The sequence below is a fragment of the Pezoporus flaviventris genome, unplaced genomic scaffold (genome assembly GCF_033815535.1).
Source record: "Pezoporus flaviventris isolate CSIRO_AGI_PZ_B2104156 unplaced genomic scaffold, CSIRO_AGI_Pfla_v1 ptg000031l, whole genome shotgun sequence".
NCBI classification, from domain to species: Eukaryota; Metazoa; Chordata; class Aves; order Psittaciformes; family Psittacidae; genus Pezoporus; species Pezoporus flaviventris.
The window spans coordinates 40,643,897-40,663,411 of record NW_026892579.1 but is presented as its reverse complement, the minus strand read 5'-3'; the positions used below and the strand labels follow the sequence as shown (position 1 = coordinate 40,663,411).

The following is a 19,515-nucleotide window of genomic DNA, read 5'->3' as shown; positions in this document are numbered from 1 at the left end:
TATAAGGAAGAAATTCTTTACAATGAAATAGGTTACCCAGAAAAGCTGTGGCTGCCCCATCCCTGGCAGTGTTCAAGGGCAGGCTGGACTGGGCTTTGAGCAATCTGATGTAGTGAAAGATGTACCTCTCCGCTGCAGAGAGGGCTGGACTAGATGATCTTTAGAGGTCCCTTCCAGCAAAAAAACATTGTGTCTATTGTGTGCCCCTGGGCTTCACATTGAGACACAGAACTTTAACACTCATTCCACAAAACCGTTGCTGCTGCCAGTAGTTACATCCATCTTGTTCACGAAAGGTGCAAGCAGATGACAAAATCTGGGTCTGAATTTTTGCCTTCCTAAAGCTTGAGTTTTCAGAGGTTTATTTAACCTGCTAAAGAAAGGATGTAAAAGCCTAGCTCAGCTGCAACTTGCTGCTGTCTCTAATGCATATAGGATCTCATCAGCATGGCCAAATGCCATTCCTGAAGCACAAGATGTTCCTGTTTGGCCCTTCCAACTGTGTACTTTCACAAGCGAATGAGGGATACGGTTTTTCAGGCACTTGCTGCACAAGTTGCCAAAAGACAGCAAGAAGCAAGACCACAGCCAGAAGCCTGGCAGTCCCGTGTCCCTTCCCAATAAAGCTCTCCCTCCCCAAGAAAGCTCTCTGCTTTTCTTTCCCCCTTGCACAGGCCTGAAGCACCGCGATGTCTGTCCCCTGCCTGCAAGGGCATCTGACCATCCTGCTCAGCATCCTTTTCTGAAGCACTGGTCCAACACGGGACATGCACAACTGCCAGGAAGCAGGTTCTTTGGAGAAGGTCACCCACCTCCCATTATGACATTCTCTGTTTCTTCCTTGCCGTGTCCCTAGCATGCAGACACCTCTATGCACACCTTTCGTGGGCTGGTCAGAAAAATGTTGTGATATCTGTTTGCATCACCAGAACACAGAGCAAGAAATGCCAGCTGGAAAGGAGGTCTCCTGTCCAACCTCGCACTCATAGGGCTGTCACCAAGTCAGTCATTGGTTTTTCTAGTTTAAGCTTGAAAATCTCCGAGGATGGCCACCTCACCTCTGTCTCAGGGCTGCAGTACTCTCCTGGAGAAGAAGTTTCTCCTGATGTCCACCTGAAGCCCTAAAGCCACAATTTATGGCCACTGTTCCTCCCTAGACTGTCTGGCAATACAGAGAAGACCTGTGCACCATCTTTGTAGCTACCCTTCAGCTAGACAGCTCTTGAAAACTGCTCTTCACCAGGATAAAACTAATCCTGGATTAAACTGTAACCATAATCCAAATGTGAGGCTTTCAGCTGTGAGGTGTTGCTTCATGTCTGTTTGCAGCAGGTACTGTGTAGTTGAGATCTCAATCCTTACATCCCCATGAAGATGAATTAAAAGTAAGGCACAAACACACTACCTCTTCAAAGTCTTTTGCCATTTGCTGTGTAGTCTCAAAAGTTTTCTGTCACATGAAAGCCTTTCCAGGGGCAGAAGGTATGATGCAGATACTGTATTATTCACTTCCCCTGACATGGAAACCTTCAGAAGTTCTCAGTCTGGAAAGCTGACTGCTACGTGATATGTACCTAGTATTATCACAGAAGAGAATGAGTAGTTGTCATGCTTAATGTAACCAGAATTCATAATCTTCTAAATTTTACACTTGTCTCTTTCCTCCAAATTTTCTGGGCCCTGATACAGATTTGATGCACTGTCCAGTATATTCACTTCTACCCTTCACATCACCAATTCCTCCTGTTGGAGATAATAACTGAAGTCTAATGTTGCCATAAACCCCAGAAACCATGCTGACTTCTAATGGGTTTCTTATATTTTGCATTACTGTAAGAGAAAAAGATGTCAGACATGTTCCTGTCACTTGTCTATCTGAAGACAGTAAAAGTCAGAGGACGGCTGTGGTGAAAACCAAGTCACTAAGCTTTCCACCTGTCCTTAGTTTTACTGCAAATCGTTACTGCGTACTCAGAGCTCTGCACGGAGACATACATTAACCAGAAGACAAACCTTTGCGAGCAAGTGTCAGTATGTATGACACACACATACAAAGTCCTACAGGGCTGGGTCTCCTCTTTAACATGTGCCATGGTCCCCTGCCCCTCATGTCCCTCAATGAACTTCACACGAGCAATTGCGAGTTTGCTGGAGCAGTCTGTAACCTCACTGTGTTTGCACAACACCTGAAGATCTAGTCCATGGGAGGCAGTTTAGGATTTAAATCTACAAAGTGAATTTCTGCAAATTGTGGTATATTTCAGGTCCTGCTGCCACCCTCCTTGTCAAGCAGCATCTTACTCTCTTGAGTAGCCATTTACAATATGCATACATGAGTCAGATCCAGCACCTACATTGTCAGTGGTCACTGTTTGATGTGACACTTGATACACTTAAAAGCACCAAATGCTTCCTCACTCAAAACCTGAAACCTGCTCAAACTCTCAGCTTGCTTCTGGAGTAAATGAAGGTCTTGTCTGCGGCGGGCTCAGAAGCTGGCTGTGAATTATGTGTGACACTAATGCCTCTTGGTCCCAGCAATTCTTCACCATGCAGAAAACATCTCTACATGAGAGAGATGAAGCCCACAGGCTGAACACCGCAGTGCTGTGCTAGCAGGACTGGCCATTGCCTCCCCACATCCTGGTGTAAACAGCACTCTGCTGGCTGCACACACAGAATCAATCTGTCACTTCCAAGGCTTCCTCTCCACTGATCCCACAGTACAAGCTGACCTCTGCTTTTCAACCTAATGCTCACGAGTCTTCTCACACTTCCTGACTCTCAAAGAATTCTGACATTGTCTTCATGGAGAGTAAGACCAGATGAAGAGTCTATTAAAATACAAGGTGTTTTAAATCACGATTATACCATTATATGTTGTCTATAGAATCTGTGTATTAAACATAACAGATGCTAGAGCCAAATCTTACGGTCTGTCTCACCTTTCATGGGTGCTGAGCTCATAAAAAGGATGATGATACTCAAACACCTTTGCTGTATCAAGTATATTAACAACATGCATGTGAGAGCACTGACTTTTTAAAATGTCTCTTTTTTTATCTCAAATCTGTAAATGTGAAGGACTGGAAGAGCCTCAGACATGAAAGTGGTGCTGTAATGTCAGAGCTATGTGCTTCACCTCCTGGTACGTGTCTGTGAATGACTCGTTTTGAACATACTGGGGCTACTTTCTCCTAAAAAAGGCAAGGTAGGAAACAGAACAGTAAGCATTTCTGCAGTTGAGCTGCAAAGCAAGGCAAAGCTTTCCAGTCACTTCACAAGGCTTTTGGTCACTCCACAAGGTTTTCAGTCACTCAATCTCCTTTAGTTTTGCCACTGCAAGGAACTATTTTATTTCATTGCTGTGACTTGAAAGCATGCAATATCACATTTGCAGCACTGAGAGACAAGAAACTGCATTCAAACGCCTAGAAAATGTGTAATAAAAGATGGCAAATATGTATCCTGCAAATACCTTGTTTCCTCTTATGGTCTTTTTTGAATGGCAGGGACAATTTATAGCTTTTATTTTTTCTGTTCAATGGCCAACAAACTGAAAGGGAGTGAGGAGCTGCTGTCCCCATAGGGCCTGGGGCAGCCCCACAGAAGTTCCCCATGCATGTTTCTTGCACCCCGCAGCCTGAAAAGGACCTCCACCTTGCAGAGGTCCAGAGCCCAGTCTGGATTTTACTCTCCACAATCCTGGGTAAATCACTGAATCTCACTCTGTGCCACTTTCTCATCTGTAAAGTGGAGGTACTATTAACTCCATGAGCTGTCACAGGGCTTAATTTCTTAAGCGCAAAGCCCTGGGTAGGCTCAGAGAGAAAGACAGCAGTCAAGAAATGCCTGGCATTACCTCGAGGTTTCCTCCAGCTGCTGTGATGGTGCTGGCCAGGGAGATTGTCCCTCTCCCACTGGGCAGCTCTCACTGCTTGGTTGGCAGCTGCAGGAACCTGGGATTTGGGTTCAGCTCCTACCAAATTCAGGGTTTTGCAAGATCCAGGAGACCCACCACTTGCAGGACCAGGGACCACCAGGTTGTTGCTGCTGCAAAATGTAGAAGACATGGTCAGCTACAGGGTAGCCAGACAATGCTGCCTATCCCCTGTACATACACACCAGCAAAGTCCCTGCCTGGGGAGAAAGCAAGGAGCGGAAACATCAGGAAGATGTGGTCACAGTCTCCTGCCAACAAATGCTTTTCCAGTGCCCTCTTCTGGAAAACATTTTTGGCCCAAGCAACTGCTTCATGCGAGGTAGTTTGAGATTGGCAGTGACTTGAGAGGAGCTGCAGGAGCATCTCCCAGCTCTTCATACCCAGGGCTGGTATGAAGAGCTGGGGCATGAAGCTCCTGTCGCCCATGGAGCTGTGCAGCTCCTCATGCCCTTCAGAGCAGCTTGGCCAGACCCTCAGGGCACTAGTCAGAGAATGGGTAGCAAAGGACATTGCCTCCCTGTTCTCATCTGGTGTGCCCGAAGGCTATCCCTGGCTGTCCTCTGGCATGGAGACCCAGGTCCAACCCCCCTTCCCTCCCTGCACTGGGACACCTCCTACAAACCTTGTGCTCCTCACAGGCCAGCCCTTGCCACTGGAAACTCTCAAGGAGCCTCCAGAGACAAAAACTGAGGGGGTAAAACATTTCAGTAATCTCATGCTTTTGAGGAGCTGATATAACATTACTATTAATCACCTGCAAATAGCTGACATGCGTCAGTTCCTTGGATAATTACAACCTGTGGCTGCTCTTGCTGCCTTTTTCCCTTGGAGCAGTCCAGCCTTTTCTCTCCAGGCTCAGGTACTGCTCTGTGCTGTCTCACATCCATACCTGAGAGGTGCCTTCCCACCAGCAGCTGCCTTCCTGGCATAGCTGAGGTCGGTCAGCCTGGACTCCAGTGGGTATCAAGCCACAGGCTCTCCTCCAGCCCTAACCAGAGGGTAGAGGGGGAAACGACGGTGATGGCCACCATCCCCATCCCAGCCTCAGCCCTTGCTTTTCTGCCAGCTCAGAGAGCTGCTGGCTCCTGCAGTGGTGACACAGCCCTCCACTTTCCTCTCTGGCTGCTTTTCCAACACCTGAATTGTATCTGCTGCCCATGGAGCCAAATCCAGAGGTTTGTGAGCCCTGTTTCTTGTCCTGCTAACTGGCAGGGGAGGTGATGTGAAACTCCTCTGGCTTTTTGGTGGATTAGCACAGGCAATGCTCGTGCAGCAACAGGAGTAGCTGTAGAAGGAAGGTTGTGTCCTGGGGACCAGCTGTTGTGGGTGCTACACACTGGAACATTTTTCCCCACTGCCTGCTTGCTGTCATTTAGAAAACCTTCCCCCATTTGCCCTTGGGGCCACACACACACTAAATATATATTTTAATCTGTTAGGAACTTTTGTTCTTTCTTTCGTTTCACCATTTTAACCAAAGCCAGCTCTGTTCCAAGGCATTTCTCTTGGCTGTGGCCCACCTTCCCTTTGGTTTCTCATCTGCTTGATCTTGGTGTTTTCCTTTATTTTACTCCTTGAAGTGATTCTTGTGCAGTGCCAGTCTTGCCCTCCTCCCCAGCCCAGCTCCAGCACCAAGGGTCTGGGGAGGACACACAAGCACATCCCACCGATCCACTTCTGCCTGAAATACAGCGGGTTTTCCAGCTGGCTCTGTGGGAGGAAGGGACCTCTGAGGCTGGTGGGCATACCCTTTCCAGCACCTGCAGCAGATAAACCTGCAGCAGCCCGCGTGTCCCATCACTTTTCCCCATGCAATGCTGAGGGTTTCGCCGTGTAGTGTTGTTCATCTGGCAGCTCTGTGGAAGGGCAGGGGCTGGTAATGTCTCTGCCTTCAGAAAGCCACTAGCTCAATTAAAATACCCATCAGTGATTTGGTGATGGGGAGCAGGAGCACCCAAGGGTCCATCCTGTGGCATATGCTGCAGGAAGGTTTCCTGCCTTCTTATACCCCACAGCTGATGAGGTAAAAATTCCCTTTTAAGCACAGCAAGAGCAGCTCCATCCTTCATAGCTCCCACATACAGTAGCAGAACAGGGACTTGGTCCCCGTGGAGTTTCATTCCATGGGGCAGGACTTGGACTTTTTAAAGAGAGACAGAAAGTGCCTGTCCAGGCAAGGGCAGTAAGTGGTCATTCCAGGGCTAAAGCAGAAACGAATTTAGAAGAGTGGAGTTTATACCTGATTACAACTTCCACCAAAGCCCTTTTTTTTTTAAAAAAAAAAAAAAATCAAGCCAGCGTACAGGGAGACAAATAAACCTTACAGTTGAAACGGGTATCAGTGTCAAAACAAAGAGAAGAAGATGGTCAGCGTTATGAGTAGTGTTTCGGGTGACATCTGTGGTGGACATGGATGCAGGCAGCACCACTGCGAGCTGTTCCCACTGCCAACACGCAAACCTCACGGGATGGCTTTGCGGGAAACCGACGCTTCCAGCGTGTCACCTCACTGATGCTATGAGCGTGACACTGAGCACCCTGGCTAAGCGTTGCACTGGGCATCTGCCAAATCACCGCCCGCAGCCGCAGCCCCCCACTGCCCGCGGCCGGACGCGCAGGAGTGCTGCGGCGGTGGGTCGGGATGAGCGCACACCGCGCTGCGGGACGAGGAGAGCGCAGGGCAGGCCGAGGGGCGCCGCTGCACCGCCCGCTCCCGCAGACACCCGCCGCAGTCAACGCGCAGCGCGGCCGGGGATGGGCGGGGCGGCCGGGGGTGGGCGGGGCGCTCCCCGCGCATGTTCCCGCCAACGTCACAATAGCGGCTGGCCGGAGTCCCTACCCGGCCGTAGCCGATCAGGGCTGGTTTGAGCTGGTGCGTTGCCATAGCGACGCGGGCTGCCCTATATATAGGAGAGCAGCCGGACCGGCGAAGCTTTGTCAGCTGTGGCGCGCCGCTTGCCCCGCCGGCCCCGCTCCTCCTCAGGCGGCAGGGCGCCTCCCGCCCGGCTCCTCGCACCGCGCCCGGCTTGCAAGAGGAGGAGGCGGCGGCTCAGAGCGAGGGCATTGGCCGCCGCCGCCGAGGCTTGACAGCAGCTCCCGCCACCGCTGCGTGAGGTGAGGCGAGGCGGGCGGCGGCGTGTGCCGGGCCGGGCGGGGAGCGGAGCGAGGCGGACGGAAGGGGCCGGGGCAGGCGCGCGCGGCGGAAGCCGGCCCGCGCGGAGCCACGTGTCTGCGGGGCCGCTGCCAAGCGGCCCGGGCTGGGCGCCGGCTGCTGCCGCCGGGCACGGGGCCTCCCTCCTTCCGCGCCCGGGGAATCCCCAGTCCCAGCGGGGCGGGGAAGGGAGGGGAGTGTGGGGGGAAGAAGGCAGGCTCCGGGCGGCTGCGAACGGGTCAGGCGGGCTCGCACGGGGAGGTGTTGGCGCGTCCCGGGAGCGGGGGAGGGGACGGCCCCGCCGGGCTGTTTCCGGCGTGGGGAGCGGCAGGTGCGCGGCGGGAACGCGGCTCGGGGCGCCCGGCGCATCCCTGGCCCCAGGCGGCAGCCCGTCTGTTCTGCGGGGTCTCGGGGGTGGGGGTAACTGCAAGGTGAAGTAGGCTTTAGTAAAGCCGACCCCAGGGCAGACTGAGGTGCCTCCTCGCGGTGCCGCAGCATCTGCGGCTGCTGGAGCGTTCAGTGCCCAGTCAGGCAGCGCAGCTAAGCGCCGCATGGCTTTACAGGCAGAAAGGCCGTCAGTGGGAGCGGGGCAGCCTGCGGTTTCCTTGCCGGTAGCGGTCAGCAGCGACTTGCCACCGCCCAGGTCAGGAGCGCCTGGGGCGCCCGTTCGAGACGCAGGTTCGCTGTTTGAGTACAGAGCCTGCAGGCGTGACTCAGCTGTGTCTAAATACAGCTGCTGAATAAGGGAATGTTCTGGAGAGTAACTTATAAGTGAGCACAGACTGCCTTTCTTTTGGAAGCTGCAGACGCTTTGCACGCAGTCCAAATAGAAATATACACTGTGAGGCTACAGTTTGCATCTAGGTGATAGTGTTCTGTCTATATTATGTGTAATTACACTGTAGTTAAAATTGTGCAATAAGGTGGAGATGGAAGGCTTGCAAGAGCTTCTCAGTCTGCCGTGTCCAGCAAAAGTAATTCCTATCTTAGAGGTTAATAGGAAAAGTGCTTTTCATGCAGCTCTGTACAGAGGGGAGGATAAGATAAATTCTGCCTGATGGTGTTTGCTTCTCTTAACCGCAGCTGGAAGTCCCTGAACTGCTTTCTGCAGAACTACAACATCTTGCCGAAATCATCTTACAGTGTGCTGCTGTGTCTCTTTAATAACAGTTTCCTGAGAAGTGTTTAATTTGCTGCTTCTTAAGGCTCTTTCAAAGAGGCTTTTAAGAGAAGACTTTAATCCAGCTTCTGGGAGAATTAACACTGCATGTGAATGAGAGCAGGGGGGAGGATAAGGCTTGGTGGATTGTTGGCTTTTATTTCATTAAAGCTTAATCTAGTTTGAATTTCAAATCTGGTTTGTCTCTAAGTGAGAAATGATCAAAAGATGTGAAGTAGGTCTTCCTTGACACTGGCAGTTCAGCTGCCATGTGTTTCTGAAGGCTGAAGTCATAAGTGCTGACTTTTCAGACTCATTCAGTAGATAAAAGTTTAATGGATTCTTGTATATGGAATGGGTGATTCTGTTGGTGTTAGAACTTCATTAACCTGTAACAGCTATAAAACATAAATTACTTATCATACAGTTTATAGCCAGTCCTCTTGAAAATAGAGGGAATGGTGATGTAGCTAAAGGTTAGAGAATAATTTAGAGTTTACATAATCTTCAGTCCCAAACTGTATGACTAGATTGAGTGTAAAAAATGCTGAGAGAAGGAAGAGGGCTGGACCTGGTTACTTGAAACCATATCTTCCCTATGAGTCACTTGCAAGGCTGAGGTCTTTAAAAGGTAGCACACACTTCTGCACAAGTTAACAGCTTAATGGAGTAGACTGTCAATTCTTTCTTTGGTCTACCCGGTAAAAGGATGACCCATACACTTTACCATGGACTTCATGGGTCTTGGATGGCAGAGGAATGTGCTTTTGCTTTTTAGTTCTGGTTCTCAAGGAACTTTCTACTTGGCTGGTAGATTTCTGTTAATAATGAGTATTTTGTATGTATGACTACTGTAAAATCCTGTTATAAAGTGTTAATTGGGAACACTGTTAAGAGGTCATAGTTAGGAGCCACTGTTAGTGTGTATCTGCCACTCCTGACAGCTGAGGTTTTCCTTGTGTAGGTTGGAGGTCATGGGTATAACAGGGAAGCTGTAACCACCAACAGAGCAAATTCAAAGAATGCTGTCATCTCGTGGCTGGTTTATCTGTAGTCTGAACTGGTTTAGACCTAGTGAGAGTAGTTACTACTCAGAAGTCAGTAGCATCCTCAAATTCTGTCTGTAGTAACAGAAAGGCCTTTTCCCAGAAACTGGTGAGCTACAAAAGTGCTCAAGAGTTTGGGTATCTTTTAAAAGTTACCCACTTGCCAGTGTCGCTAGCCTTAATATTAACAGCTCTGATGTGGAGGTGAGTGTGAAGACAGTGGAAACTTCCAGGGGTTTAGACTAATAATATCTGACAGTATTTATTTGATTTTTCTTTTTTTCCCATTGAGTAGATAATACAGGTGCTGACCAGAGGAGAATTAGCCTTCAAGCTAGGAAGATTATTTTGTGGAGTGCTTCCTTGGTTCTGATCAAATCTGATCTGTCATCTGTGTAAAATCCTAATCTATGCCACTATTAGTAATCACTGTAGGAGTTGTATAATTGTAAATTGTATGACCACTACATAGTGGTCATATAATGGGTACATTAAAGTGAAGTAGTGAATGTAAATTATATGAATTTAAGTGAAGTATTGAATGTGGGTTTTTTTGTTTGTTTTTTTATTTCTCTTTGTAGCAACAGTTTGTCTTAAATCCTTTTACGTAAAGCTGAAGTTTTGGAAATGATGAATAGCTTCAGCAATGAAGAGTTTGAATTCACCTTCCTTGACGAAGGCTTTACTGCCAAGGATATCCTTGACCAAAAAATAAATGAAGTGTCATCTTCTGTAAGTATGATAGGAAAATCACTGCATTTTGTGATGCCACAAACTTTATAAACTAGGGGAACAAGTTGTCTTTGCAGATGATCTGCAAGGCAACCTCCTCCTCAAATGCTGACCTCTATGCTTATCTTCTTATCTTTGTTTGTAACTAAGATGTGTGTTTGCTCTAGGATGATAAAGATGCCTTTTATGTTGCTGACCTCGGGGATATTGTAAAGAAGCACGTGCGGTGGCATAAAGCCCTTCCTCGGGTAACCCCCTTCTACGCCGTCAAATGTAACGACAGCAAAGCTGTAGTGAAGACGCTTGCTGTTCTTGGTGCAGGATTTGATTGTGCCAGTAAGGTAAGATCTTGACTGTGTTCTAATCTGTGACGTTGGGGTATGTTCAGCTTTACAAGATGTGTTCATATAAAATTAAACATAACCAAGCAGTGTTTCTTTTGTTGCACTGTTTACTTTAATCATCCATCTAGAAATATATTTCACAAGTGTAATCTGGTCTCTCTTTAGACGGAAATACAACTGATACAAAGCATTGGTGTACCTCCTGAGCGAATAATATATGCAAATCCCTGCAAACAAGTATCTCAAATCAAACATGCTGCCAGCAGTGGTGTACAGATGATGACATTTGATAGTGAAGTAGAACTAATGAAAGTTGCAAGGGCTCATCCAAAAGCCAAGTAAGTTATGCTAATTGTTCTGTGTAATTCTTGCTTGGGTTCCCAAGTTACGGAAACAGCTGTTATCTGAACCTTGTTCTTTGTTACTTAAGATGGGCTGCAAAACTACAAGAAAAGTACTTTTAGCCAGTGAAATCTAATCCTGTATAGCTTACTGGCACATTAAGAAGAGGCACACAGAAAAGCTTGTATGTTTAAGTTCAGTCTCATTCTAAGGTCATACTTGCCTGATAATGATGTCTTTTGTACTGGAACTTAACCTTTCATTTCTCCTATTTCTAGGTTAGTCTTGCGCATTACAACTGATGACTCCAAAGCAGTTTGTCGTTTGAGTGTTAAATTTGGAGCTACTCTTAAGACTAGCAGGCTTCTTCTGGAGCGTGCAAAAGAGCTTGACCTTGCCATCATTGGAGTAAGGTGCGTTGAGAGATCGCTATGCAGTCATACTGAGATTTATTTAAGTGGTATACCTGACAGAGATGCCTCTGCATATGATGGCTTGAATTTTGTATGAACTTCTTTACGAATTTGCCAAATAACAACTGATATTTTGTATCTCTTTATAGTTTCCATGTTGGAAGTGGATGCACAGACCCAGAGACCTTTGTTCAAGCCATTTCTGATGCTCGCTGTGTGTTTGATATGGGAGTAAGTCTAGTTCTGCTTTCTCTGGAACTACTGACCAACTGTTGTGGCAAAACCTGAATCAAGTGTAAAACTGTTGAGGTTAAAAGCTAGCCAAGATGCTGATTTCATGTTGTTGGAATTTTTGAGGTCATGATGGCTTACTTAGATCACTTCTGCAAACCTCATTTACAAATGCGCTAAAATCAGCGGCTCAAACTTAAGTGACTTATTACTTGAACATGATAAATTAGCTGTGTTCCAAGTATTAATGAAATGGTTTTACAATACCTTTTAAGCTACAATGATAAACTAAGAGCTGCTTTCTTGACAGTGTTGCTGCTAATCTCATTTTAGGCTGAACTTGGCTTCAATATGTATCTCCTTGATATTGGTGGTGGCTTCCCTGGCTCTGAAGACGTCAAGCTTAAATTTGAAGAGGTATAGTTTTGCTAAGAACTTTTCAGGTCGTAGAGTCATTCTGAATGTCAATCTGGATTAAACAAAATCTTGGTTTTTCTATTTGTGTACAGGCATACTTTCAAGAAGAAAAGTTGCTTGGTCAGAAATTTAATTTAGAAGAAAAGAGGAATGAATCTGAAAACTGAAAATTAGATAAATAGCTAAATGACTACATAAGCATGCAGAGATATCAAGCTTGTAAAGCAGATTTTAATTGCAGGCTTGATTCTTACTGGCGTAGTCTGAAGTGCAGTATCAACTGGAAGATGTCTATCTCACATTGGCAGTGCTCCCAGATAGGGTGAAAAGGTAGTCCTGAGACTATGCTGCCCTTCTGGATGGCAGCAAACTGATCTGTTTCTGATTTGGTTTAGAATTGGCTTTTGGACCATTTTTGAATTGATCAGTGTTCTCCAGTCTGCTTTCACACAGAAATAGTTCTCTTTCAGAAAGAGACAAGGTGGCTGGGTATTAACAGATTTCCATTTGGAGCAGTGTTGTCAGAACACTTGCCAGTCTAACCTAACATATTAAATGGTGTTACATATTTACATAAGGAATCGGCAAATAAGTTACCTAAAGTGAATTTCTGCTAATGATGTGGGCTTAACAGTGTCTCAGTTGTAATACCTCTTAATGAAGGCTGGCTTTCCATAGTGCAGTATTGGCTTACAGGGAATGTCAGGAGCAAATGATGTTGTCATCAGGCTCTAGGACTTAATCATGCTGTGGTTGGAGGCAGCTGCTTAATCACTAACTTAAGAACTTGGAAATAATTGCTCATGTGACTGAGTTTGAAAGTGGATGACAAAGCCTTCTGTCTTTATGCAATATTCCCCAGCTTTTTGCATCCTAATTAGCAGAACTACAAGTGTGCTAGAAGTCAAAGTTGAAGTGTGGGGAGTTGCAGGGCATTAATACTGGCTTTATGAGTCTAGGAGGGGTAATTTCCTTAGACTGAAACATGAGCGCTTTGGTCACTTAATTTTTAAGCTGCAGGTGGTGTCTGGTTTTAATGCAAACAAAACTTTTGAGTGGGAAAATACAGCAAAGCCAATCAGTGTTGTTTACAACATGCTAATAGTTATCACACGTTTGACCAGTATATCATTTTGAGCATGCAAGTCTGACTCGGACTTCTAGAATAGCACCTGAGTAACTGTTGAAGTTCTAATATCAGCGACTGATTCTTCCCTAGATCACAGGTGTTATCAACCCAGCACTGGATAAATACTTCCCTTCAGATTCTGGAATAACTATTATTGCAGAGCCAGGACGGTACTATGTTGCATCAGCATTCACACTGGCAGTTAACATCATTGCAAAAAAAATTGTCTTAAAGGAACAAACAAGTTCTGATGGTATGTAAATCTAGATCTAATCTTTCTTCTAGCCAACTGTGTGTTTCTTTCCAAGTATTCTCTTACTGATATCTCAACTTCTTACAGATGAAGATGATGCAAATGACAAAACTCTTATGTACTATGTGAATGATGGAGTCTATGGATCATTCAACTGCATCCTATATGATCATGCACATGTTAAACCAGTTCTGCAAAAGGTATGCTCAGTCAGAAATATCACTTACTAGTCATGTATTGTGGATGTAGGAGAGCCCTCATCACAGCAGTCACTTCTCAGTTTACTGCTCCCTTTACGTTACCAGAATCTGGCGTTAGGCGTGGGAAGCATGCAGTGGAACTAATTTTAAAGCTTGGAGCGGAGAAGGACCTGTAAGCAGGTCCTCCTCTTCTCTGGAATGTTATACTAATTATACTTCTTCTGAAAGGTCTGTTTTGACTAATTACACTGAACTCTCTTCCTTAGCGGCCTAAACCAGATGACAGCTGCTATTCCTGCAGCATATGGGGACCAACATGTGATGGCCTAGATCGTATTGTTGAGCGTTTTAATATGCCAGAGTTACAAGTTGGTGACTGGATCCTGTTTGAAAACATGGGTGCCTATACTGTTGCAGCAGCTTCTACTTTCAATGGATTCCAGAGGCCAACAATACACTATGTGATGTCAAGACCAGCATGGTTAGTAATTTAAGTATCTTGATCTATCGGTGCTGTTGATAAAGATGACTGTATTGAATAGCCCATATCAGTTCGCTGTCCCTGAACACATAGGGCCATGATTTTTGTGTCATAGCTTTTGTAAAAAACCTTGTATGAATGTGTTTTGTGGTGTGCTTAGATCAATGCTAACATTACCAATTGCTCTTTTCTACAATGTACTCATTTCCAGGAGAGGTGCTTTTGAAGGGGTGATGTTAGGAGTCTTTTCATTATCCTGGGCTTCTAGTTTCACTCTAGCATGACATACAGAATCATTACATAATTCTTTACACTTAGCTTCTGTGACTGGTTTTAGAGGCCAGTTAGTAACAGTTCTAATGGTATGCTGTCTTCAAAATTGGTAGCTTGCTAAATTTTGGCTGCAGGATGCAGGAACGTCCAATAGCGCCACTTCACAACGCGACCCATCTGTTTAGTTGAGAGCTAGTCTGTGGCTTAGGTTGAGCTCTGGCTCATTCCTCAGTGCAGAGTACTAGATCTCCATGGGAAGATGGAGCAGCATTACCCTAAAGCATGTTTAACTTTGCTATTAGGTTGCTTTCAGATTTACTGAAAGTGCTTAAGTCCAGGGGAATTCCTGCCATAAAAGTAAGAGGAATCTCTTACGATGGAAACAATGAGCCTTGCTTTTCCTTTAGTAAAACCTCCTGTCAATTGAAGTGTTTCTCAAACAAATGGCGTTTTTAGACTTCTTATAAGACTACAAACTGAACTGAAAATGCCTCTGCAGGAGAGTAATTAGCTTTTTCACTGTAGTACTGGGTTTCTGTTAAAAATGTAATGCTTTGTGTGAGGCATGCTGACCTTAATTATGCAGACATAATAAGCCCATAGAATGGCTTGGGACCTTCAAGATCATCTAGCTCCATGTAGCTTCAAGATCATCTACCCCTGGAACTAGACAGGGGTAGGGACACCTTCCACTAGATCAGTTTGCTCAAAGCCTCATCCAGCTTGGCCATGAACACTTCCAGGGATGGGGCATCCACAGCTTCTTGGGGCAAGCTGTTCCAGTGCCTCACCACCCTCACTATAAAGAACTTTTCCCTTATATGTAACATAAATTTACCCCCTTTCAGTTTAAAGCCATTCCTCTTTCACTACATGCCCTTGTAAAAAGTCCCTCTTCAGATTTTGTGTAGGTTCCCTTTGGGTATTGCAAGGCTGCGCTAAGGTCTGCCTGGAGCCTTTTCTGAAAGGCTCTGAGGGCTGAACAAGTATAACTTTCTCAGAAAGATCTTCACTGTAACTTCACTGATACTTCCCCTCGAGTTAAGGGCCAGCTTGTATCACAGAATTTTCTTGCCAAAATGGAAAAGGCGGGTGGTCTTGTAAGGCTGAAAGAGGGCTGTAGCCTTGGGTGAACAGCCAATTGAGGGAGGTGATTTCCCTCTCTATAGCGCTCTCATGAGGCCCCACCTGGAGTACTGTGTCCAGCTTGGGCTCCCACCGTAAGTAGCATGTTGACCTGTTGACCTTCCTCTAGACTTGTTCCATGAAGGTGATCAGAGGGCTGGAGCACCTCTGTTACAAGGTCAGGGTGGGTAACTGAAGGGTAAGGGATGTAGTAGCACAACTTCATGCTTTGCATATAGTGTAAAGAAACTAAATCAAAAAATACAGTCAGCTGAAGTTATCTGGGTATGGAAGGCATTGTGTGGTTCTCACTGGTCAGCTCCTCTACATTCCTAGTCTTATCATCCATACCTTTATGTGATTCAAGTTTCTCAGGAATGCGAGGGTGTGGGATAAAGGACAGTCAGTGGCATAGGTCTGAAATTCTTAACTATTGGGCAGTAACTCATTAAGTCTCTATGGCATGTGGGTATAAATGTAGCTACAGGTATATAGATGCATCTTTGCAGATCTAGGTCCTACCCAGAAATGGGGAAACCAACTTACCCTAAAACCTAGCCAGCCATAAGTGACCTGCACATACTCTGCCTTTTCTTCATTTACTTAGCTATTTTAACATCCTTCCCCCTCTGGTAATATCATCTGGATTGCAGATCATGAGTAAAGATTTCATTTCGTGCTCCCTGGCAGTAAGAAAAGTCCTTCATTACCTTTTTGGCACATCATAGTGAAACGCTTTGTGACTGTTTAATTTTCTTTTGTTCTAGGCAACTAATGCAGCAGATCAAGGAGCGAGGGTTCCTAGCTGAAGTGGAGGAGCAGGATGTTGCTAGTCTGCCACTCTCTTGTGCCTGGGAAAGTGGAATTGAATATCCAGCAACTTGTGCTTCAGCTAGTATTAATGTATAGGTAATATTTAGTAATTAACTGCAAGGTTAGTAATGGAATTTAGGGCATTTGGGGGACCATTAACTTAATTCTTGCTAGAATTTTTAAGTGGTTTTTTAAAGTTTAGGTTTGACATAAATGCAACAAAAACGACTGGGAGATGGGTCACAATTATCTGTGTTCCTATGGAAACTATTTGAATATTGTTTTATATGGATTTTTATTCACTTTTCATGTATGCTACTAAAGACTGACCCTCAACTGTCAAACAAGTATTTGTAGCTTGTGTATGGCAGAAACGGGCTAAGCTTAGTGTTTTGTGACCTACCTGTTTTAAAATAAAGTATATTGAAATAACTGGACCTGTGTTTGGCTAATCTGTTGGAAGTGAATCTGTCATGGATGGCCCTTGTGCCATGTATGAAAGCAGGCGAAGGGCTGTGCGCCCAGAGCTTACTAATAAATGAATAATGCAATTGCTATCTCTCCACCCTCCCACCTAACTGAAGTGAAGGAAACCCCTTAATGGGTGGGGAAACTAAACTGCCTTTTTTAGTATGTGGTACATAAATCCTTGGGGAATCACATTTGTCTTTTGCTGTTGTACATGGGCTTAACACGGCTTGTACATGGGCTTACTGTAAGCTCAGTGTGGTGCTAGCTTCATTCATCTTTGGTCTGTAACTGCTGCAGCCAGGACTGATGGCTATTTAAACACATGTGACTATAGCTGGGACTATACTCTTCCTGAGCTGAACGAGTAGGGTAAACAGAAGTGGTGGTATGTTATTCCTGAGTGTCATAGAATCATAGAATAGTTAGGGTTGGAAAGGACCTTAAGATCATCAAGTTCCAACCCCCCTGCCATGGGCAGGGACACCTCATGCTAAATCATATCACCCAAGGCCTCGTCCAGCCTGGTCCTGAGCACTGCCAGGGATGGAGCATTCACAACCTCCCTGGACAACCCATTCCAGTGGCTCACCACCCTAACAGGAAAGAATTTCCTCCCTATATCCAATCTAAACTTCCCCTGTTTAAGTTTTAACCCATTACCCCATGTCCTATCACTACAGTCTGTAATGAAGAGTCCCTCCCCAGCATCCCTATAGGCCCCCTTCAGATACTGGAAGGCTGCTATGAGGTCTCCATGCAGCCTTCTCTTCTCCAGGCTGAACAGCCCCAACTTCCTCAGCCTGTCTTCATACGGGAGGTGCTCCAGTCCCTGATCATCCTCCTGGCCCTCCTCTGGACTTGTTCCAACAGTTCCATGTCCTTTTTATGTTGAGGACACCAGAACTGCACACAATACTCCAGGTAAGGTCTCATGAGAGCAGAGTAGAGGGGCAGGATCTCCTCCTTTGACCTGCTGGTCATGCTTGTTTTGATGCAGCCCAGTGATGCAGTCTGTCTAGTATAATGAGGATCATGGGTTATTTAAGGTGGAGGGCTATCAGCTAGAGTACTGAAGACCTGTCTTTCATCCACACCCTTCTGTAAGCAATTCCACATGATTGCTGTCCGTATGGACATTGGAAAAACAGAGGAATCTTGCAAAAGCACTTAATTACCTTATGTTACATAAGAAAACCTTTGACTTGCTAAATTCTTCAATAATCACAATACTGCAGGTGAGGTCTCATGAGAGCAGAGTAGAGGGGCAGAATCACCTCCTTCGACCTGCTGGTCACGCTCCTTTTGATGCAGCCCAGGATACGGTTGGCTTTCTGGGCTGTGAGCGCACACTGAAGCCAGCTCATGTTCATTTTCTCATCAACCAACCCCCCCAAGTCCTTCTCTGCAGGGCTGCTCTGAATCTCTTCTCTGCTCTACTACCATCTAGTAGCTGGTTCCCTCCAAAGTTTCCCTCAGGATAGCTGGCACTCGGCCGTGGGGCAGTTTTACCCAGTAAAGCGAATGATTAGAGGTCTTGGGGCTGAAACAATCTCAACCTATTCTCAAACTCATAGGAGCAATAAATCTTTGTAGCAATGGTGTGTTTTTAAGCAAGAGTCAAGTTTCTCATTTGAAGCTGGATTATGCTAGGCAGATGTTTTGGGCTTTGGAATACTGAGTTATATATCCTTCATCTCACAGCTGCCCTGCTCTTGGCTTCCACAGGATCTCAGTGGGTCCATTTCCACTTAAACTGATTTCAAAATACTCTAAGCACTAAGAATCAGTCATACAGTGACTGTGGGGCTTCCCTACCATCCAAATGAGGGAAATAGGTTTCCTAGTGTAAGCCGAAGCAGCTTACACTAGGACAGCAAAGCTGTAACAGAGCAAGCAATGAATAGTTTAGTTTGATGTCCCTTCCCCAAGTCTTGGGCCATCAAAGCCTTTGCTCTGTTTTGCCACATTCGTTGATCATAATTATGTCTCCCTGGAGCAAGCTTGTCTGATGGGGGGGGATGGAGCTGAGTGCTAGAGTAATTGAGATCAGCTGCATCTGTCTTAGATAATTAGCTCAACTAGTATCAAAGTTGCAGCCAAGAAGTCTCTACCTTTCAGCTTCTTGCAAACCACAGTCTGTATGGTGCTGAGTGTCTTACTGTGGATGGTGCTGGCCTGTTTGCAGGGACTGTGGTGTTCCTGCTCCTATTGTCCCTCACTGGTGATGGGGTGCCAGTTCTCTTGGGATCGCTCTTGGAAAACAAGTAATATCTGCAGGAAGTATCAGGACATTTCCCTCAGATGAGGGCATGGCTTCTCATCACCCCATTGCTTTTTCTTGAATGGGGTGAAGCCACTTGAGGTCTGAATCCAAAGTCCACCTATGGCTACACGTGGCCTGTACTGGAGTTCAGCTGGCATTCTTTGGTGTGAATGTGGCTTCATAAACCAAAAAAGGTTGGGGAACATTTGTCCTCTGATGGAAAATTGAGGGTGGGAATGTTTTAAGGGTACTAAAATAGAGAGAGCAGACTGAGAGAAAGTGAGGAACCAGGGGTACATGTTAATGGCAGTGTACTGGGGGGAGCTATCCCCCGTGTCACTGCATGCGCATTTAACTCACAGTCTGATTTTAAGCTGCTTGTAGACTTGTTGTCTTGCTTAAGGCTTGTAAGCTCCCGCACAGGCCTTGCAGACAAACGGCTTCAGTGCCTCCTTGGAGGAGGCAAGCCTGCCGCCCCGCCGGCACCCGCAGCGCAGCCCGCAGCAGGGAGCAGCGCCGAGCAGGGGCCGCATAGCTCCATCTGCAGGACCAAGGCGTGGGAGCAGCCGGAGAGCTGTGCTGTCACAGACCTCACCCGCAGCACGTACGGATTCGTAACTGAGCGTAGCACCAATCTGCAGTAAGAGTGAAAGGGAAAGCTTGCTTTCCGGGTCAAAACCAGCCCTCTCGGATAAAAACAATAATCGTCATCCACGAGTATTGCAAGAA

At 46.1% G+C, this 19,515-nt stretch overlaps 1 protein-coding gene across 1 annotated transcript; it reads left to right on the top strand.

Annotated features, from left to right (window-relative positions):
* The first annotated feature begins 6,762 nt into the window (after positions 1-6,762).
* ODC1 (ornithine decarboxylase 1) lies at positions 6,763-16,484 on the top strand. The gene is made up of 11 exons (XM_061460803.1): positions 6,763-7,057; positions 9,881-10,031; positions 10,199-10,372; positions 10,541-10,713; positions 10,996-11,130; positions 11,280-11,361; positions 11,695-11,778; positions 12,998-13,160; positions 13,248-13,360; positions 13,627-13,841; positions 16,007-16,484. Exons 2-11 carry the CDS (start codon positions 9,927-9,929, stop codon positions 16,146-16,148), a joined length of 1,386 nt encoding a protein of 461 aa, XP_061316787.1. The 5' UTR covers positions 6,763-7,057; positions 9,881-9,926; the 3' UTR covers positions 16,149-16,484.
* Positions 16,485-19,515: the final 3,031 nt, after the last annotated feature.